Here is a 22,766-nt window from a genome sequence, read left to right as displayed (position 1 = left end):
AAATTTCAACAGAATCTGAATCAGGAGAATTGCGTATTCCACCAACAACACATAAAAAACCATCTAATGTGAATACTCTTATATTAAAAATGAAATTTAAATTCAATGTCATTATTTCAAAGATTTTTTTCAAAAAATTATAATTGTCATAGTCACCAGGTCTGCGTCGAGCCAAATGCAAATCCGCAATAGGAGTCCAAACTCCAACACTTGGTCTATAGGCCTCGACAGATTTACACGTTTTTGAACCATTATAACCACCAATAACATACATAACACCATCTAAGACTCCTATACCAACACTACTGTGGCATATAGACATATCTTCAATTTGTGTCCATATGTCAAGACTGGGATCATAACATTCAACAGAATTCAAACGTTTTTTGGTTAAGCTATCATAACCTCATGCCTACACAAATGAATAAAATGTAATAGTACTTGATTTTTCTTAGTTAATGTTTATTAATCACCAACAGGCCACAGCCAATTAAAAGTTAAAAAATACTGTATCAACATCTTCAAAATTAAAATAAAAAATGTAATGCTTATTTACCGCGTATGAAAGATTATCGAGTACTCCAACACCAACCCATCTTCTCTTACAGGACACATTAGGTATTTTTTCCCATTCTTGAATATCGATATCAAAAACCTCTGCACTTCTTCCAGAACTAGAACCATTAAATCCGCCAATCTAAACATTAATATAATAGGTGTATTATAAAATGTATATCATAAAATTAATAATAAATTGTTATAACCTACAGCATACACATGATTATTTAAAACACCAACTTGAAAATCTCTACGATCGACAATCATATTATCCATGGGATCCCAACGGAAGGATTGTGAAGATAAATCAATCATTTGAACAGACCGGGTTCTTGGTAAATAATAATTACTACCAATAGCAAATACCAATTTATCTGTTAATAAGGCAATATGGACTGGCCGACAGCCATCCCTCATACCTGGTCCTGGTGCTCTCTTCCATATTATGTTGGTTGCTGGGTCATACCAGTTAATATTGTATTTTTCCATAGATTCTGACCAATCTAAATAAAGAGTTACCCGAAACAAATAAATAGATAAAATATTTGTAAGGATAAATTAATCAGAAAATACAATTATACTTTTTGTAAGCTACCCGGTTGTCTTGGCACACACCGAATTGTTTTTGGAATAGTGATGAACTGTTGTGTTTTAAGCATATGAAAATGTAATGCTTCTAATGCATAATCTTTATCTAAAATATTGCTATTATATAAGATGACGTTCACAATATAGGCAATTTTAGGTAAAGTTACAAAAATCATACGTATAGGATTACATTTAAGCAGAGGTTCATCAACTACGTTTTTAAATATATACTGCATTGAAGTGAATGGCAATCGTACATGTTCTATTAAATCGGTCAAAAACCATTTTCTACAATCAAGTTCATGTTTTACCCAATCAATAACACACTCATATACCTAAAAAAAAATCAAAACAATTTACTCAATACATATTTTTCTCCATTTTTTTAAACATTGAAATATTTATTTGTCCGTCGCAAGTATATTTAACCCCACTTTGCTCTGAGTACGTCACTGTAATAAATGTGTTATATTTGAATTCAATGACTAGTCTTTGTATACGATGAAAAATGATCCTGGGAGAAGAAATTTAAACTTTTTATTACCCGAGGTTTGCTTAGTACAATAAATTATTGTTTTAACAATAATATTAATATTTGTATGAGGATTTTTCAGTAAAAAGTACTGAGAAATAACTTTGACCTACCAAAACCAAACTACAAACAAGATTCAATTTTCAACCAGAAACCTCCTTCTGAAAATACTTAATGTATTGCTAACTCTCATCAACTATTTTAATACCTACGTTATATACTATATAGGTACCTATTGTTATGTTGTTTTTATGTCAACCCATTGGATGGTTTTTTTTGCAAAAAACTTCAAATTAATTGTCGTGTTGTCATAGGTGCAAATAGGGGGGGGGGATTTAGGGGCTATGGACATTTTCGGGAGGTCATAGCCCCAAACATTTCCTACATTTTGTTTTAAGCTTATTCAATATTATCAAAGTAAGGCTTTAGCCCCCCCCCCCAAATCCCAAACGCTATTTGCGCCTATGCGTGTTGTGTTTTAATTAATTAACCGGCACCATTGCTATTTTAGTCTAACTGCAAATATGTTTCTTAACACCGAGGGGCAAAAACACAACACAGGCTAAAATATATGATAAATATCTAAAGATTAAAGGCTAAAAGTAAAAGTCATCGTGAGCAGGGGCGGACTGGCAGTGCGGGTAAGTGGCCATACATACCCAGGCCCTCTAGAAATTTTATGTTTGGGCCTAGAGTTATATAATTGTTATTTTTAATAATTTTTCAATTACACACCGTAATCATTACCATGAAAACGATTTATACAATATTACAACACTAGTTACAAAAATAAAAGAACTGGAACAGTCCGACTGCAGCTGCGAAGGCTATAAAAGTTATTTTGGATTCATTTTTGGAATATATTATGTAATGATACACGTCAATAGATGCTATTGGTAGAAGTTCTGGAACACTTAGTAATTTATTAATTTTTTTAAACAATAATAGTAATTAGTATTAAAGATAGTATTTAAATTAAAAACATTAATTTTTTTTTAATTTTATATTTTGAGTGGAATGATGAATGTATTAATTTTACAATGATGTGTGTTTTAATTTTTTTAATTTTTATTTTTGTGTCTGAGTAAACGATTAGTAGTCGGAATAATGCTTCGATTTTCAATTTCAGTAACTTGTTCGATGGGAAAGTGAACCTAGTTGGTACTTTTGGAAGGTCAAAATTTAAAATTGCCAATAGTTTTCAAAAGCGCAAAATAAAAATTAAGGAAAAACGGGAATTTTTGCGCAAAATCGATTTTGGCTTTAGGTGTAACTCTAAAACAAATTATCGTAAATGCATGATTATTTTCACTGATATTAGCCTTTTTTATACATGAAAACATTTGCAAAATATTTTGACTTGTTTTAGCTGTTTACGGATATATACTCAGTTTCTATACTCAGTTTTAGGTTTTTTTTCTATGAATGTCAATAAAACTTTATTGTTAGGTAAAAAAGCTTGAAAATTAAATACAAAGCTTCAACTATATTGTTATAATGACATTTGAAAAATATTAATAATCCTTAGTCACAGTTTTTTTTTTTATAAGCATTTAAAGTTCAAATATTGACAAAATACAGAAAAAACACAAATATTAGCAAATTATTTTAAGTTAGAAATTCATAAAAATTTTTCTTTTCACTGAATGTTTATATTCTCATTTTACATACACCGTACAATTTTGAAAATATTTTGAGCTGTTTACGGGCATTGTCAGTTTTCAATTTTTTTTTGTTTTTTTTTTCTATAAATTTAGACAAGGCTCCTGATTTATTGTTACAATAGCAGTTGAAAAATATTAAAAATACATAGGCACAATTTTTTTTTATAAGCATTTAAAGTTAAAATGTTGACAAAATTTATCAAATTTAAAATTGAATAATTATTTTGTAGTTAAAAATTTAGAAAATGTTCAACTTTTATATCTAAGGATTGAAAATTTAAAACAAGATTCCACGTAAATATTTAATTCTGTTGCCAAAAATTCTAAGAAATACATAAGCACAGTTTATTTTTATAGTCATTTTATGTTCAAATTTGGACGAAATTACATATTAAAAAACCTGGAATAAACATTTTATTTATTTTGTTGTGATTGTAATGATTGTATAATATTATTTGTGGGTACTTCTAAAGTATACTATTATATATCTATGATAGTACCACGGTTTGTTGTTGATGTATAGCGCGTTACCTGATGGATATTGTGATATGATTAATTTGGAATTTATTATTAATACCTATTATAGGTCAATTTTTTTTTTAATACTATAGATAAGTATACCTACCTATAATAGGTATGTCTAATACAGTAATACCTAGACTGACAAACCGTCTCCGCTCAGAATCGTTTTTTTTATACAGTGATATTATATCATTGAATTCAAATTTAATACTATCCATTATACAGTGACCCACTTGTAACCTACTGTACAGCAGAGCGACATCCACTTACCCTCCTTATTTTATTTTGTTTCTTTATTTTTCAACATTGATTACATAATGCCCTCATAATATTCATTCTTTGATAAATTAGTTAGCGAGAATAGTTTTTTCTTTTTTAATAATTTGAGATTGTAATTTGACATCTTCAGTGTCCCTACTCCCCACAGCATTTTAATATGATATTTAAACTGATATTGTAACAAGGAAAATTAATAATAATAATAAAAATGCTATAAATAAAAAAGTTTATGATAAAATAATAACGGATCTAGGAACTAATCGGGTTTCTAAATATTTCTATATCTCCCCAATCCACCCCTGAGTTGAGATTTTAATTGTTGTTAAAAGCAATAATAGTAATAATAATAATAATAAAAATATCCCAATTTATATATAAGATTATCAAAGATCACAAAGCTCAGCTCATAGATCGACGCGCTGTATAAGCACCTACGACAAACGTAAAATCACTAAAATGTAATAACTAATAATATATAATAATAATTGTATTTCAACCTGGAAATTTCACTAGACGCCATAGTCGCCATACAATAATATACGTATCTTATCGTTTACATTAAGATTTAAAAGGACGTTGCACCCGCTGCATTTGTTTCTCTGTCTTACAAATGTACAACATAGCAAAAACTGTTTGGCGCGGGAAAGAACCGCGACGCTGCAGACATATGCAGTGGCGTACATACGAGAGGGGTTTTCGGGTTCAAACCTCCCCAGGACCAAAAAAGAAAAATTGTGATATTATTGATGAATTTCTTATTATCAATCATCCATGTATGCACAAACATACGTCATAATAATATGACTATTGAGTATTAACTATTGAGTATACACTATACTTTACCAAAAACGAAAAAAGATTTCATAACGATATTATGGGTGCCGCATATCAATCAAAATAGACATTTGATCGTACACAGTCAGTTAGTTGCGTGCGGACATAAATAGGTACATATTAATATTGTCATTATCCTAACCGACTCGATCGGACAACGGAGAAAAAACCGATTACGTTATAATCGTGGAATTTCGTGTGAACGACAATATACAGTGAAATAGATTCTATTTTTAAAGCAGTATCGTAAATTACTATGTTAAACATTTTCGTTAAATAATATTATGAAATTTTCGTTCATTCTGTTCTATTCTGCCCAGGGGTGGATAGGCCCATGGGGAAAAAGGGATTTTCCCTGTGGGGCCCCCATCTATGTTCATGTTGGGGGCCCACTCGGGTCTACACATTATTTTTTTTGCACAATAAAATATTAACCAAATAGGAATAGTTTAAATTTAAAACAATTCATTTTTTTACCTATATTAATTATTATTGCTAACTGTTATTTTTAACAATATAATAATACCAAAAGTCAAAAATTTGCTTACGGATCTTTAACATAGTATTTTAAATTTTTATCGCTAATCGAAGACCGAAAAATCCTCGTACGTTTTCCGTATAGATGATATCAAAAAAATAAAAACTATATTGCACAGGCCGCAGCCAAAGTTCTCCTTTATATGTGGTGAAAATTTCGTTTCTTAACGCAGTAATAATCTATTACGATACTACCTATAATCTATCCAACTAAAATGGGTTTTTTTTCTGTCTGTGCGCAAAATACACAATAATATGTTCCAATTTTATACTTGTAGGCTTTACGTCTTTACTTGTAATATTATTGTCGTTAGCAAATAGGTTATATTATTATATGAGCGATTGTAAACTCCGCAAGAATACCTATTAGATAAATAGTATCTATATATTATCTGATAATGAAAAGGTCTAATTTAAGCTCCGCCAATTTTATTTTCTTACCTTTAGAATTTAATCACGATTTAAGATATACCTTCAATATCTTAAGTACCTATCACAGATATGTATAATAACTATATACCCGACTTCTTCTTACCAATGACGCTGGCAGCCATTTACAACTTGGGCGAAATAGTATTATCATTATATATGTATATACAAGTAAATATGTATATGAATAAATGTAAACATTTCCAAAGTTGCAAATGGCGTCGGGCATCATAATTCAATAATGTTAATGTATATGGAGTCGGGTATCTAGTTATTATACATATCTGTGGTACCTATATCTTAAATCGTGTATTTAAGGGGTATAATAAAGAAACGGGTAATAACCCCCTTGCTTATATGTACAAGTTCATAATAATATATTATCTCAACCAAAAAAACTCGGTGCTAGTTCGGTATGCGCTCTACAGGTTTTGCCGTTCTACACTAGGTTGGTCATGCGTTATCTGCCTCGTTTTTATACATGATATGTTGGGTATTTCTTTCGACTTTATTATCTTATGTACACAAGACGGTAAATCACCAAATATCATATGTCGACGCAAATACAGGAGCCCACACTCAAAACATTGAGCGGTCATGTGTTGGACGCAAAAATTAAATTATTAAAGAAAATGAGAGGTGTTCCTTTAAATCATTTGCAGTCCCATCTTGACCACTATTGCTGGCGACTTTACCGTCAAGACAGGCCAGACCTTTTTCTCGCCATGCTAGAAGACATCCAGAACGTGAATGAAAGCCAATAATAAAATAATAAAATAAAAACGACGAAGGTAGAGCACAAATAGAGCTCATCCGGAAAATGATAAAATAAAAACGACGTATAGAGCTCATCCGGAAAATAATAAATAAAACGACGAAGTAGAGCACAAATAGAGCTCATCCTGGAAAATATTAAAATAAAAATATGTAGAAGTTTAGAAGCGCATACCAAAACAGAAACTGTGTGTAGAGCGCATACCGAGCTAGCACCAAAAAACTCAATAATCTAAAATGAAAAAAAAAATAGTGTTAGAGAACGCTTTAAATAGGTATTAGTTATAATAATGGATTTAAATAGTGGTTATAATAGAAGTTAGAATATCTACGATTCGTATATAGGTACGTCCAAATAGTCTCAGGCCACGTTGATCTTCGAAACATGATTTTGGTATTAAAATAAACAACTTTGTACAAAACAATAGGTTTTCGATATTTTAATTTGACGATTTTTTATGGTTTTTAAGAGAAATGAAAATTTGTTACAAACTTCAAAATATGCAAATAAAATTGGTTAGAAAATATATTTAAATAATCTGTTGCAAGAATTTGTTGTACAATTGTTCGTGTTTATTTTTAATTTTTATACCAAAACCATATTTCTATGACCAGAAAGGTATGCGTATGACTCGTATGAGTCTTATTGGACAAAAAAGCGTATGTTTACGGTCGATTTTTTTCTACTGTGACGGTCTATAAAATATATTCTACGTCCTATATAATATAATATTATGTATGTGCCTACGATCTTTTATATTATGTATAAAATCCGTCAATGGTGTAAATTAGGTAATAGCGTAAATGCCTAGCCAATTTCATAAATTCCTAATATTAGCTAATGTATTAGTGTGACTATTAGTAGCCGATATCGTTATTGCCTAGACCCTACCCAGATAGCAATAGTTTATCTGACAGTTATCTAGGCAATATCGTAAGGCATTAAGTATTAACTGACAACATAGGCAAGGCTGTAAAATCTAAACGTTTTTTTAACACATTTACAACTTTGATTAAGAAATTTCGTAATATTTAAAATGGTTCAGAAATTTAATAATACATAGGTATAAATGTAGAATCAGGGACTGGAACCGAACCTAAAAGAACCAGTTCTGGAACCGGAACCTTTAAAATAGTAAGAACCGAAACCTTTATTTTAATATAATAAAGTACCGGAACCGAACAGGAATTTTCAAATTAAAAAGGTACTTTAAGGTTCAAAAATAAAATAATTTTATTTATCATACTTAAAGGTATTACGGTTTTGTGTATAACATAATATGTATCTATGATATATTATGAGTTTTATTATATTTCTCATACCTCAATTAACCTAACCTAACCTCAATTATACCCACATTCTGGATGACTATTTGAAATTATTATACTTTTTGATACCGAAATTATCTGGAACCGGACGAACCGGTACCTACCTTTATTTTTTTTCATCAAAGAACCAGAACCGAACCGGAATCGTTATTTTATTTTTGGAGAATCGGTACCGGAACCGATACCGATAAATTCAAAAGGTTCCAGTCCCTGTGTAGAATAGATAAATTATACTTAATATGACTAATATTTAATACTAATACTTAATAATATATACTATTATAGAGTGAAGGTACTAGTATAGATAGATACTATAGAGTACACAGATGTTCTGCAATATTGCAATGTGCTAATTTATAGGCATGCGTGTGTATAAATATTATAATTTAATTAATGTAAGTATTAATAAATTATTATAACAAATAATCTATCGTGATTTATAATATGTATAATCAATGGTTATACCTACTATATAGAATATAGATGACATAATATTGTGTCCGATAGATATTTTACTTAAAATGCACCTAATGTACCACGTATGACCATCGACATAATAATATTAGAGCCGGAAAGTGCGTTGTTATTAGTAGGTAGGTACTTACAGACTACAGTAGGTACCGTGATTATAGATAAATCGACTTCACAACGCAAGGCCGTTTCTAATTAAAATTAGAACATGCATAGCTGCTTACAACTTATAATAAATAACAAGTATTTACGTAAAATTAGAGTTCACACTTCACATAACAACCAGCTTACAATAGATTTTAGATTTTTGATTTAACATTTTTATCAATTATGTCTGAAAAAGCCCGGAGTTATCGTCATTATATTATAATATTATATAGGTTAGGTTTAGATACCAAGGAAATATTTCTATATATCTAACTATAATATGCGTCATTGACTGAAAATAATGGATATTAGCGATTAGCATTATTACTTATTTCCTAGTCAATATCGTGTACCTACTGTCTAATTTGATCGGAAATATCCTAAATGTACGTCTGCCGGTAATATATACGTATAATAGCCAATAAGTATATTAATTTGGGTTAGTGATCCCTGCAGTCTGAACCTTGACCAAAAACATAGGTCAAGGGTAGTGAATATATTAGAGGGGGGTCTGAAGCCCCACTATAAATTTTCAATGTAGCGTTTCACGGGGAGGGTGTCCACTGTCCACCTTGGCCCACGGCCACGGCCCCTTTGTTGAATTACAAAAAAAATCGATTGAGGAAAAATAGTGAATTTAAGGGTGAATATCCATGTCAAAAATTAAGAATCTTGTATTCAATTTTTAAATCTTAGATATAAAAAAAATGTTTAATGAATTTCTAACTTAAAGTAATATGCAAATTTTCGTGACTTTTATTATGAATTACCTACGTCTAAATTCCAATTTTAAATGCTTATGAAAAAATAAATTAAGTATATTTAAGGTATGGTATTAAGATAGCATCTATACTGTCTTCATTCGTGGACTCAGGACTGAACAACACATTCTGTAATAACCATATCCGTGATGATCTATCCGTCTTCAAACGATTAAACGATCGTTACTATTATATTATGTTCGTGAACTGATTGACTGAACGTTATCATTTAATAATTATTTCCTTATCGGCCGCCAAACCGGTCGCCGCTCGCCGCTCGCAAGTCACTGGTCTCCACGACTCCACGGGCTGTGGCCTGTGACAAATTGACAATAATAATTACGGAAATTACTAATTTGATAGAGGCACTCTATAGACATTAGAGCATAATATTATATTATTTATACATCACGATGTAGAAAAGATATTATGTTATATTAATATATTTTCTACATCGTGGTAAATAGTAATTCGCCAGTTGGCACTTTGGCTTTGACACTAGACATTATAAGAAGGCACCAAACAGTAAGCTCGCGCCTAACAGTAAGGCGGTTTTCAATCGTCATTCCGCATTCGTGTCTCTCTTCTCTCTCCCCTTCTGTTTATCGTGTCCCCGACCACGACTCGCCAGTCGCCAGTCGTCGGTACTCACACAGTCACATTGCTCTGTTGCAGTCCGTACTGTTCATTCTCATTGAAATTCTTCGTAGTTGACGTCATCCCCAGACGGGAGGTGCGCAAACAACTTATGCTTTATACAGTATCAATACACTATACAATATATTATATTTTTTAACATTCATTATTGCTAACCGTTCGTTTATTCGTTTTTTCTTCCACTCGTTACTTCGATAAACTGCTTAATCTGCTATGACGATGATTCATCGTTTCGACACTCAGCTTCCGTTTGCTTCGTCCGTGGCTGTTAAAATTCGCACTCTGTTATTACGCCAATAGTACATCAATATTTCCTACGAGCAGACCGATCAGTATTTTTGCACTCGCAGATCCAACACTCAGAAAAATCCAACGAAAATCATTGGTCGCTTATAAGAAATTTCACTTTGGACAATGGCTTTGGAACCGGAAGAACACTTCAAGACGCCCGAATGGGTTTCGAGGTTGGAGAATAAACATAAAAAAGTAAGTAAATACAATTTTTTCGTTGTTTTAGATGCAATTATTCTACTATTTTATTCAACAAAATTAGTTGTTCTGTGCAAGAATCGCTTACCGAAGCCTAATGTGAATTCCATATTTTGTATACCAACCTATACAGTAATACTAGCCCGAGTAGGTACTGAACCACCTGGACTTGATGATATTTTTTTCATATAAGGGAGGACTCGGGGGGTCACCAATTGATGTTTTTAAAGGGCCACTTTAGAAATTTTGAAATTGTTCACGGGCCATCAAAATTGCAGACGTCAGTAAAATCAATGAACAAAAATGATAAATTACAACATTAGTACGTATAATTAACCGGTTTTACTTTTTTTTCTTATCTGCGGTCTGGATAAAATTCGTCCACGGGGCACATGTGGCCCGCAGTTCGCAATTTGATGACGCCTGAGGTAGGTAACCCACATAACATCTGTTTAAAAAAAACTTAAAAACTAGGTACCTACCTACCAACATTTTTTTACCTTTATTTTATGGGTAGGTACGTAATTAATAACTAGATATTAAACAATTTTTGAAATACCTAATATTATAATAATTTATGATATCTAGGTAGGTAATCAAATAATTTTTGTAACATATTTTGATTTTGTAATACCTAAGTATATGCACACTGTCTATTAGGCTCGTATACACTGGTGGTTCAACAGCTAAAATATTGGATGAAACATTTTTAAGTATTTAATTTGTTATTTAGGTATGTTGATTATGATTTATACCCCCCCCCCCCCCCCCCACATTTTATTCTGTGCATAAACTTTGGTACCAGACTAACATGCGTTGTAAAAAATACTTAACTATATGGCTATACATAACTATTAAATTAGGTTTTTTTTTAGGGTTTTATTAGTATTTTCTGGGCTATTTTTAATTTTTATAATTCATCAATAAAAAATTACCTGGCATACCTAGGTACACATAGGTATTAATGTATGATCATCGATAAAAGTAATTGAAATTATATTTAATCAATGGTATTAGGTATCTCATAACAATATTTAATTTATATTTATATATTATTATATAGTTAATAATTATTTTATTTTTCAGTTTCATAAGTTAGCTCATGAAGTTGGATCTGGTTCAAGTTGTTTAAAATGTGGAGATGCTTGCCCTGGCTTGGATTTACATTTTTGGAGAAAGGTGTGTAGGAATTGTAAATGTAAAAAAGAAGAACATAATATTGTAGATGAAGATCAGTATAAACAGTTAGATATTTTATTCAACGATTCAAAATTGAATTACCAACCAATAAAAGCAGGTAAAGTATTGTAAAACGAATAGGTTTATGTGTGTATGTTAATTAATTGGCTTAATATTTTGGTTTCAGTGTTGAATATGATTATTAAACCTGATGACCAGTTTGCCAAAAAACGAGAAACTGATCAAAATCAAAATGAATTTAAATTTGATTGGGTCCCACCAAATGTTCATAAGGATCTGGCTTCAGAATACATGCAGTTGTTACCATCTGACAAATTACCTATTAGTGGCAGTGAAGGTGCTTTTTACAGACGCAAGCAGCTTGAAAAACAAGTTCCTTTACATGATTTTAATGCAAATGTTTGTCATAATCTTACCATTGAAGAAGCTGATGCTATGGGTTCTTATTTGAAAAATTTAAAAGAGAATGCTGTTGGCCAAGGCTTGGTCAAAAAACTTACTGATAACACTAATAATCCAATTCCACTGTTTAAAAATATGAATTTAACACCCAAACCATTTAAAAAAACTTATAACCAACAATTTGAAGAAGAAGAAGAATTTCCACCTCCTCCTCCAGAACTTTTATATCCGTTGTCTAACTCTGAATTGAAGACACCAAGCACATTTATTGGGAACAAAAGCTATTCTGGAAGTAACAAACCAGACGTCAATATTTTAGACACTGTCAATAACAATCCAGCTGAATGTGACACACAAGTTATTACTTCACAATGGCCAACTTCAAACATTGCTTTATCAGAAACTTTACCCCAACAACAGACAAATTTCTCCTCAAATATTCAGAATGATAATTACACACCTATGCTGCATAATAAGGATATTGGTGAATCACTAAAAAATCCATCCTGGGAAGGTTCAAACGAATTCCCAACATCTAATGCTGATATATGTATATTACCGGACGGACAAGAGTTGCGTTGTAAGCAATGTAATAAGAATGTAATACCAGGTCAAGTTGCTGTTATGGCTGAACGCACTGGTAAAGAAGTGTTTTGGCATCCACCGTGTTTTGTTTGTGCTACATGCGAAGTAAGTTTTATAAAATACATGAGTAATATTCTAATATTGTAATGATCATATTTTTTTTTTATTTAGGAACTATTAGTTGATCTAGTATACTTTTACTATAGTGAGAATGTTTATTGTGGTAGACATTATGCTGAAATCTTAAATATACCACGATGTAATGCTTGTGATGAGGTGAGATAGCACTATTATAATTTACATTTTAGTAACATGGTTAGCATTGAATTATATATTTTTTTTCTAGTTAATATTTTTGAAAGAATATACAATTGCCGAGGAACATACCTATCATGTTCGACATTTTTGTTGTTTTGAGTGTGACAAACCATTAGCTGGATTAGAATATGTGTCGATTGAAAAACAACCTGTGTGTTTGGATTGTTATCAAATAAAATATGGAAAAGTATGTACATTAAAATACATTTAAAATTCAGTATATTTTAAAAATGAGTATCTGTAATTTTGTTTAGAAATGCGAAACTTGTCAAAAAATTATAGTAGCTGGTGATAATAGGATTGGTTGGCAGGAGTTGAGCTGGCATGAGTCTCCAGCATGTTTTAAATGTTATCAGTGTTACACATCGCTTTTAGGTAAAAAGTTCACGGTAAAAAAGGAAAAGCGGCCCTTGTGTAGCAGAGAATGTGTAATAGCTTTTAACAATTCTACAGAACTTTAACATTGTGTTATATTGATTTTTGTAATTACAAGGGGATTCATCAAGTATTTTTGATCTTTAGTGGTGGAATAGTGATAACTATATTCTACCACTAAATAACCATTATACTTAATGAATCATCTTGTGTACATTTAAATATTCATAGTTTTAATGATATTTTTACGAATGTTCTTACTAAATTAAGAAGACAATACAAATTTAAATCAAACTAATGTCTGTGATACACATATTTAATACTTATAATATAATTTAATTTTCTTATCACAAATATTATTTTTACTATTATTATAGATAAAAAAAATATTTTTACAATAAGAAAACATTTTAATTAAATATTTATATATTTTATTATACTTTCATAGTCTTCATTTTTATACAAACAGAGAAGAAAATGAATAGTTTAAAATGACACTTCATTATCATTTTTTTAATTTAAAATTATGTATTGTCTTCTATTTTATTTATCAAAATACTTATTAAATTATTTATTATTGCCTCATATTATATTCTCAAGTAAAATTATTTTAGCATTCCAATAATGTTCCTATTTAAATTTTTTTTTTGAATTTTATATTATAAATACAATTTTATTATTGCAAAATTCTATTGTGGATTATAAATATCACTTAACAGGGTAATTTTTATTAATTTGCCATAATTTCAAAACTACTGTGATAATTATACATCTGCCATTTATTATTGTACTTTTAACAATATATTTTTATTTAAAATTATATTTTTTTGTGTTAAATTATTTTATAATTCAAAAGAAAAAAACACTTATAGATAAGAAATATATTTATATTATTAATTATCTTATGCATATTCTTAATGACAAAAAAAAATAATATCTAAATCCTAAGTTCTAACACATTGTAAATTAGTAATTTGTCTTTGGAAATATCTTTGACGTGCTTCTTCAAAAACATTACCAACCGTCCTCTTTAACCAAATATTTATTTTGGGCTTAATTTCTTTTGGTTTACTTTCATTTTTCTCAGTTTTTTTGTCCTTGGGTATCTCTTTAGTTACTTCTACTGGTGTTTTTGGTTCTTCATTTGGTGCTGTATTCTTAACCTTAGCTATTTCTATAGTTGACTCTTTTAATTTTACTTCGGGCTCATCTGCATTTTCCCCAACAGATTTCTTATAGTCATGAATTTCGATTTTTCTACGCTTAGAATCCACTGATGAATCAGAGTCCGATAGGTCAGTATCTTTATCATCATTAGCATTATCGTCATCTGAAGTGTTTGAAGAAGCACGCTTTCTATATTGGCGACTTGCATCAGATTTCTTTGTTGGCTTTTTCACTTCATCAATTTTATCATTTTCATTCTTGCACAATTCTTGTTTAAACAAATGTCTATAAAAACTACCCATGTCTTTCTGTTTTGTTACATCATTAATGTCTTCAATCATGGAAAACTTTAAATCTTCTTCATCCAGTTTTCTTAACTCTTCCAGTTTTGCCTTGTATGAAGCAGTGACAAACGCTTCTTTGTCTTTAAATTCGTCTCCTTCGGCTTCTCTTTCTTTTTGAATTAACCTTTCATTTCTGCGTTCATATTCGACCTTGCGTTTCTCAGCTTGGACTAATAAATTTTGTATATATCGTGGCTAAAATGTAAAAAAAATCTAATTAATAGGTGCATTGTACATGTTTAAAAAGTACTAATAGTTCTGTATTCCACATACCTTAACATTTTTCTTCTTTTCGTTGTTATGTTCTTTTTTTTTCTCCATGTCATCATAAACTTCATCGTACTGAAAAACTGTTGCATCTTCTTTCAGCGCTTTGTCAATTGATAATTTGGCACTTCTTTGCTGAGCTTTAGTTTGATTGTTAGTCTAAACATGTATGAAATAAATTCAATTCTTAAAATAGTCAATAAAAACATATTATTTATCAATACAACAACATGGTTTTGAATTTTGATTTAAATAAGAAAAATGTATAATATGCATATCTTTAGGCATCAACCAATAAGTTATTCAAATAATAATGAATTGAAGAAATTGTTGTTTTTTATATGGGTACAATTTATATATTATATTATGTATATATTCCATTTTAGATTATTATCATGTCTTAACCACAGTCGTTTAGTATAAAATAATCTCATAACCGTAGTTGTAACTATACTTATAATACATAAGTTATAGTAGGAAGTTAGTTGTTAGTCAAATTTTATAATATGCAACATATTCGGTTAAATAAAATTTCCGTTATAATTTTTGTGCGTTAAAACAAAACAACTGAAATTTTTCAGAGATATAATCGCCCAGAAGGTAATATTTTGTTTTGTGTATAGCTAATTATAAAAACTGATATCAATAAATACTTGAATGCGTTTTTTTGAGGTTTCATTTTCAGAATCACTATCATCGCCAAACACATTAGTAATCTTCTTCGGTAGGTCTGACAGTTTTTTAGGAACGATTAATCCATACCTAGAAAAAACAACGATTAGTTATTTATTCATTCAATATTTTAAAGGAATATTTAAAGTATAGGTCTTGGAATTCCTCGAGATAAGATTTCAATTGGCCAAACATGAATTCAGTGACCTATGATGTCATTTAAAGCCTAATGTAATAGATGTGGCATTGTCACAACTCTGACGCCCGACATAACCGATACTATTGTTAACCGCAACATCATTGCATCTCTTTTCACTCTTGTTTAATATATTTTCTTTATCGTACGGAACAATCCTCATGAGCGAGAACAATCGTTTCTTTCTCTGCAATATATTTGCCTAAAAGTGTATAACGCACAGTGAAGACATGCCGTATACACACCCATATTTAATATCAATGGTAAAAGCACAAAATTGTTATTCATTTAAAGCATTGCACGGCTGTAAATTTTTTTAACACCGTACCGTTCTGCGCTGACAAACAATAGCATAATATCATCGCACTCACTTTTTACTACTGGAGGATTCCATGATGCCGCACGATTGATGTTCCTATTTGTGTTGATGATAGGTAGGTACTCTAGAATTCCGTGTTGATTTTATTCATTATTTATGGCAACAAAACTACTGTAAAAACGTTAGTACATTAGTGGATCATGACATATAAAATAAAATTTGTCATGTAGTGCATAAAAATTATTGTTTTTGACAACGGATTTGTATTTTGTATTAATGATTATATTATTATGATAAATATGATAACAATATTATTATGATTTTGTGATAAATCTAAGAGCACGTAGCACCAAAATTAAAGATAACAGCATAGATCTGTGATAATAGCATCACTGAGACATTTTTGTCTGATGTATTTTATTAAATGATGATGCAATAGACTCTAGACAATGATATTATTATACAATAAAATTGTAGTATTACACAAATTTGTATTTTGTATAGACGTTTAGTAAATATTAATATTATAGTAAAATAAATAGTATTCTACATCTCTAAATGTAGTGACTAAAGAAGATAATATAAGAGAATCTTCTCTACTCCGTGGTGTACTAGCATCACAAAATAGATGAAATTAAATCTATTAATTTTGTACCTTGTACTAATAGATGGAAAATCTGGGTGGGTGGTGCGGTTTGGTGCAAGTGAAGTCGATATTCCCTAGTACGAAGTAATGTTCCAATAAAATTGTAAAATCCAAATTTAATACTATCAATCATTATAATGATATAAAGTTATAAAATTAACCATATAACTATAAGTTCTATACTCAATAGTCCATATTATGATTTTGAAAGGTGTGACTTTTTGCTCATCAATAATGTATAGTGTAGAAACAAGTTAGGTTTTATAAGAGTGTAATTTAGAGGTACAATTATTGATTATAAATACTATAATCAATGATACAATGTTTCAAATACATATTGTAATTAAAAATTAAAACGCACATATTTTATAGAATAAATAATTTTATACAATGTACGTATGCTACAACAGTTACTTTAAGCTTTAAGTAATAAAAATAATTAATTTCAAAATTATACATTTTTTCTTATAACTCATTCCAAAATAAAATAATTTTAGTAAATGTTTTCCTCATAGAATTTCAATTTTTTTTCTGTTGACCCAACAGCATAGTGAAAACAAATATATAAGTAAGCAAGAATAACCATACTTCTTATGTGTTCTTATTCTTATTATGACGTGTATTAAATAATTTATGGTCTTTATAATGGTAATTTAATTGTTCTTCTTTCTAATTTAAAAATATTTGGTTTTTGGTATATTTTGTTTTTTATTTCGTTAAACATTTTGGGTTTAATATTTAGTAAAAATTGTAGGATTGCAATACATTTTCTGCTTCCTGACATATGTCCACAACATCATGACTTAGTTTTTTCACAGCATTATTTTGATATTTATATTTTATTTATTTAAAATTGTGATATGGACAGTCAATCAAAAATCTGTGACATATATTACAAGTTATTTTGTATTTTTGTCACAAATAACCCACCAGTGTAACTCAATACCTCATTTAAAGACGGTGTTATAGTCATGAGAACAATAAACGGCTGTTTGAAAATATGCAAGCAACATCTTTTTTTCTATAAACAAGGGTTCTCCAACCAAGGCAGTGTGCAATCGACCAACTACACCATGTGCAGCCTTTGCTTTTATGTTTTTTTTAATTTTATTTTTGCCTTTATTCTTGGTTTAGTTACCAATTGGCAATTTTGACTTTCAGCAATTTCATTGTTTTTACATAATATGCATTAGATATTATAATTATTCAAAATGCGGACTCTTTATTTAATAATATGGCGATACAATGACAGAAATTTACCGCTAGGATTTTGCACATCAGTGAATACTTTTTGTTCTCCTGACTATAATATAGTCTATGTAAAAATTGTATAATCATGATCTTGTTGAACTGTATAATTTTTCGGACTTTGAATTTGGTTTTTCAGATTTCCATTTTCTATTTGCCTCTCTTTAAATTTGTTCTTCTTTGTGTCCAAACGTGTTTTTGCCTTTTTCGCAGAAATTAATTGACTTGGTGTTAAGGCTCCTATTATGTTAGCATTTAATATCTCTTTATGTTCTTTTTCTTTTAGCAGTCTATTTAAAGATTGTATATATTCACCATCTTTTTCAATTTTTTTTTTCAGTCTGTAGATTTTATTTTTTAGATTATTATTTTGAACTTGTTTCTCTTTAAATTTGTTCTTCACCATGTCCAAATGTCTCTTTGCCTTTCTTGGAGAACTAAAATGACTTGGTGATAAAGCCCCTATTGTGCTGGAATTTAATATCTTACGTTTTCGACTTTCAGGACTGTAAGTTATATCTAAAATGAAAAATTAGATTGAGATGTTATCTAAAAAAATTTTGAATGATAAATATATTGATACATACCCGTATTCATAGAAGCTATGGGTTTGACACATGAACTTTTCATAGGAATTGGACAAGGGCTAGAGGTACATTGATCGTTCAAAGGTTTATCTAAAATGAAATAATTTAATTTAATTTATAAAATTTGATTGAGATGTTAAGTATACAAATTTTGGATGATAAATATATTGATACATACCTGTACTTGTAGAAGCTGTGCGTTCGATACATGGGAGTTTTATAGGAATTGGACAAGGGCTAGAGGTACATTGAGCGTTCAAAGGTTTATCTAAAATGAAATAATTTAATTTAATTTATAAAATTTGATTGAGATGTTAAGTATACAAATTTTGGATGATAAATATATTGATACATACTCATACTCGTAGGAGCTAAGAATGGAACAGCGTCCTTTGTGAGGTATCCACTTAGTAAGTAGTGTTCCGGTAAAAAATGATCTCCGCATATTTTGTTTGATGGCAAACACAATTTTATCTTACAAGCTTTTAACCACATTTTTTTTCTAGTTTCATCTTTAGGAAAGCTAAAATAATATAAAATCAAACATATTGTAATACACATTTAGCAGTGTAATGTTTTTTGTAACCCAACATAACAAATAATATAAGACAGGTATTGTACTTACGAATGAAATGTTTCATCTGAACCCTTAATGTACAATTTATTACAAACAACACATTTTCTTGTCATTGCTATTAATATAAAAGGTATAATGAGAGCGGAGAAATTTAAAATATAAATAGCAGCCTGATAGTATTGTAAGTTAAAAATTTAAAAACCTTTTTTATTTGTGAAATAAATAAATAATATCATTATCAACATCGTACTTCGTTAAATGTTAAATAATTGATAATAAGAATCATTTATCATGAAACATCGATGTATATAATAATTATGGTTAGTTTTATATTATCACAGAACAATATTATATAGCGCCATGCAAGTTGTATTGATATAATGATATACAAATTATGTATCGTGAACTAACAACTCTTCTTAGTTCATGATATATAATATATAAATTATATATTTATTTTATATTTATTTTTATATTTTGATTTATACATAGACTTAAAGAGCCTCTATAATAAAGGCTCTCTACATAGACCTACAAACTTAGTTTTTAGTCCTATGGCCAGTTTCACCCATAGACAAAAATAGTAATAGATAGGCAACCACAGTGTTAATGTTTGAAAACATCGCTCCCGGTGTTTGATAGAAGGAACTACGGTGCGGCGGCGGCGGCGGCGGCGGCGGCCTGTGCAAAAAATATTCCCGCTGTTTTTTAAATATATTAAAATTATTATTTTCTTTTTTATATCAATTTATAATTTTATTGATTGATCTAATTTCTTTTTGTGACATAACAATACTTAAATATTGCATAGTAAGGATAGATGAATTATGCTTCAGATTTTACCAAATGAAAACTAATTTTATCAAACAAAGGAAAACAACCAAAATTAAATATGAAATCAGGTTTTTATTATTATAAAACACTTATTAATAATATAAAATTATTAAATCATACATTGTTGAATTAAATCAGGCAAATTCAAACATAAAAAATTCTAAATTTAATAAAAATAATATAACAATACTAAGTATTTAACAAATAGGTAATATGATATAATATAACAGAACATAAGAAAATTTAAAAATGCATTTTACAATCAAAATAAAAGTAATTTATTAAGGAACATTTGGTTCATTTTCAGTCATTATATTATTATTATATTATTTATTCAACTGTTTTAGTTTTTTTTTTCTGTAAATATCAATAAAATGTTATTTATTGTGTAAAAAAACGTGAAAATCTGTTATCAGTCGATTGAAAGTGATAAGATGTAACGGGGATGCTGTCACTGTGTATAATTTATATGTTATTTAATATTACTTGTTTTACATATTTCCTGTTATAGATCCACACTCCGCCGGTCTGATAAATGATGAGCTTTCAATCGCCAATGGGTCCATGTGATAAAATCACAGACTTCATAGAAATATATAGAAATTTTAGGTTAGGTTATGTTATAACCAGGGCAGGCTTTATTGTAAGGATTTTTCCAACTGCACAAATAAAATATAAATTACAGACTACAGTAATAAGTGGGGGACTCCACACTAAATACACTATTTAAATTATATAAAAAAAACTTTACACGAAAAATTGTCAAACTAATTTTATTATGAATTATTGAGTAAACAATTCGTTATTAAACATAATAATAATAATATTTTTAACCATTTATGGATGAAAATTATTTTTTAAAATTGTCGGTTTTTGGAATGCTTTTCCGCTTTATTATTTTCAATATCTTGTAAATCCTTTTTTAGACCTTGAGTTTGAGATGCTTTTGCAAACACTCCTTTGAACCAACTTTGTTCGCGTGCTTTAGGAGTATCTTTTACTCGGCGACATGTTTCATTAGTCCACGATAAAACCGCATCTCTTGGGTCCCATAAGGATAAAGGTGGCATGTTGAAATGCACAAATAAATATTCATTCTCCGACTCAACGAGCAAATTTTGCGTATCAGCAGATTTTAAAATGTTACTTGTGCTAATGAGACGCTCTACAACTTCACTACCTATGTGGTTTAGCAGCGAGAACTCGAGAAAAAATAGTTAGTAAGGTGTTAACACAATAATACGTCATGCATAATTTAAATAATTTTGGCAAAGTAATTTTTGTTGTATTTCTCAAGTGCACATATTCGCTAAGCCAACTGCACATTTTATATTTCCTAATGCACAATTAGTGTCCTACTGCACCTTACAATAAAGCCTGAACCACGGACCACGATTTAAGATATACAGGTTAAACATCGGCCTATAACGAATAGTGCTTTATGATGACTGGTGAACACGATTAAAGATATATCATAGCCCGTCGGGCAACCATTATATCTTTAATCGTGGTTATAACAGAACAATTATAATAAGAATATCAATTGATAATAATATTATAATTATGTATTTCATTCTCCCTCACAAATTCTACACAAATTGACTGATTAGAATTAAACTTCATAGATGGCAGCACATAATTTATATATTATTAGGTATTTCACAGATATTCAAACCATAGAGCATGAATATTCAAACAAAATATAAAACCACAAAAAATTTAGCAAAGTACAATAGGAGGGTATAAAACGTCTTTATTTATTAAAATAATTTTGGCTGGGCTTTGAAAAATGTATAAAAACGCCAAAAATATGGAATTGCGATTAAGAAAATAATTGGAAAAAAATCCAATAATAGTAATATTAAATCACTGAAAATTGCTGTAAAAAGTAAATGCTAAACAACCCATATAGGTATAAAATTTCACAAGAGTCTCATCTAAATTAGCTGCTGTAATGATCTTTTGGATAAAATTCAGTCATGGTACACCACTGCGAATACGCTACGAGGAAAATAAATAAAAAATTATCACTAATTATCATCGATAGCTACCAATTTAAAGCTCGTTCATATTGGTAAAAAATATCAGTAAACTAGGTATACGAAAATTGTTAAAACTGACAGAGCCAATCCCGGGGGAAGTCGTGTGTATAATAATATATTAATATCGAAGAATGTACATAATATGTCATATATACGGAACAGTGGCGTATTTAGGAATTTTGATAGGGGGGGGGATGAAATATATAATAATAGGTATACTCAATAAATACGAATATAATATACATTTTTAAAATCCTCTAACTTGTTGAATTTAGTGTGGATCAAGGTGAAATAAGAATTAACACAAATTGTATAGTACCTAATAGCATTTATTATAAATTCATACTAACGACAATCCCGTGTTTAATACGATAAACAAAAAAATAGTTATAATACAAATCCTGTTTTCTATTTTA

General features: G+C 29.5%; 4 protein-coding genes across 7 annotated transcripts; 1 reads left to right on the top strand and 3 right to left on the bottom strand.

Annotated features, from left to right (window-relative positions):
- Positions 1 to 298: 298 nt before the first annotated feature.
- LOC100572814 (ring canal kelch homolog) lies at positions 299 to 8,934 on the bottom strand. 3 transcript variants are annotated; one of them, XM_029487569.1, is made up of 5 exons: positions 8,652 to 8,934; positions 1,154 to 1,481; positions 769 to 1,061; positions 557 to 697; positions 299 to 412 (listed from the first exon to the last, which is right to left on the bottom strand). In XM_029487569.1, exons 2-5 carry the CDS (start codon positions 1,380 to 1,382, stop codon positions 407 to 409), a joined length of 669 nt encoding a protein of 222 aa, XP_029343429.1. In that variant the 5' UTR covers positions 1,383 to 1,481; positions 8,652 to 8,934; the 3' UTR covers positions 299 to 406. The 3 variants fall into 3 exon arrangements, with proteins under 3 accessions (XP_029343429.1, XP_029343430.1, XP_029343431.1); XM_029487570.1 differs by lacking the exon at positions 8,652 to 8,934 and having other exon boundaries at positions 1,154 to 2,051; XM_029487571.1 differs by lacking the exon at positions 8,652 to 8,934 and having other exon boundaries at positions 1,140 to 1,257.
- Positions 8,935 to 9,858: 924 nt separating this feature from the next.
- Positions 9,859 to 13,771, top strand: LOC100162903 (testin). The gene is made up of 6 exons (XM_001949048.5): positions 9,859 to 10,568; positions 11,658 to 11,868; positions 11,938 to 12,863; positions 12,930 to 13,034; positions 13,105 to 13,263; positions 13,331 to 13,771. Exons 1-6 carry the CDS (start codon positions 10,497 to 10,499, stop codon positions 13,535 to 13,537), a joined length of 1,680 nt encoding a protein of 559 aa, XP_001949083.2. The 5' UTR covers positions 9,859 to 10,496; the 3' UTR covers positions 13,538 to 13,771.
- Positions 13,772 to 14,324: 553 nt separating this feature from the next.
- LOC100164987 (nuclear speckle splicing regulatory protein 1) lies at positions 14,325 to 16,690 on the bottom strand. Its single transcript, XM_001949008.5, has 4 exons — positions 16,469 to 16,690; positions 15,883 to 15,991; positions 15,236 to 15,388; positions 14,325 to 15,157 (listed from the first exon to the last, which is right to left on the bottom strand). The coding sequence occupies exons 1-4, from the start codon at positions 16,489 to 16,491 to the stop codon at positions 14,396 to 14,398; spliced, it is 1,047 nt and encodes a 348-aa protein (XP_001949043.2). The 5' UTR covers positions 16,492 to 16,690; the 3' UTR covers positions 14,325 to 14,395.
- A 1,175-nt stretch (positions 16,691 to 17,865) lies between these two features.
- LOC100572633 lies at positions 17,866 to 19,697 on the bottom strand. Of its 2 annotated transcripts, none has more exons than XM_003248078.4 (5): positions 19,523 to 19,697; positions 19,254 to 19,420; positions 19,076 to 19,165; positions 18,898 to 18,987; positions 17,866 to 18,829 (listed from the first exon to the last, which is right to left on the bottom strand). In XM_003248078.4, exons 1-5 carry the CDS (start codon positions 19,585 to 19,587, stop codon positions 18,378 to 18,380), a joined length of 864 nt encoding a protein of 287 aa, XP_003248126.1. In that variant the 5' UTR covers positions 19,588 to 19,697; the 3' UTR covers positions 17,866 to 18,377. The 2 variants fall into 2 exon arrangements, with proteins under 2 accessions (XP_003248126.1, XP_008188358.1); XM_008190136.3 differs by having other exon boundaries at positions 19,260 to 19,420.
- Positions 19,698 to 22,766: the final 3,069 nt, after the last annotated feature.

This window comes from Acyrthosiphon pisum, chromosome A1 (genome assembly GCF_005508785.2).
Source record: "Acyrthosiphon pisum isolate AL4f chromosome A1, pea_aphid_22Mar2018_4r6ur, whole genome shotgun sequence".
Taxonomy (NCBI): domain Eukaryota; kingdom Metazoa; phylum Arthropoda; class Insecta; order Hemiptera; family Aphididae; genus Acyrthosiphon; species Acyrthosiphon pisum.
Note: the sequence above shows the minus strand (reverse complement) of the source record. Positions and strands in the feature narration are given on the sequence as shown.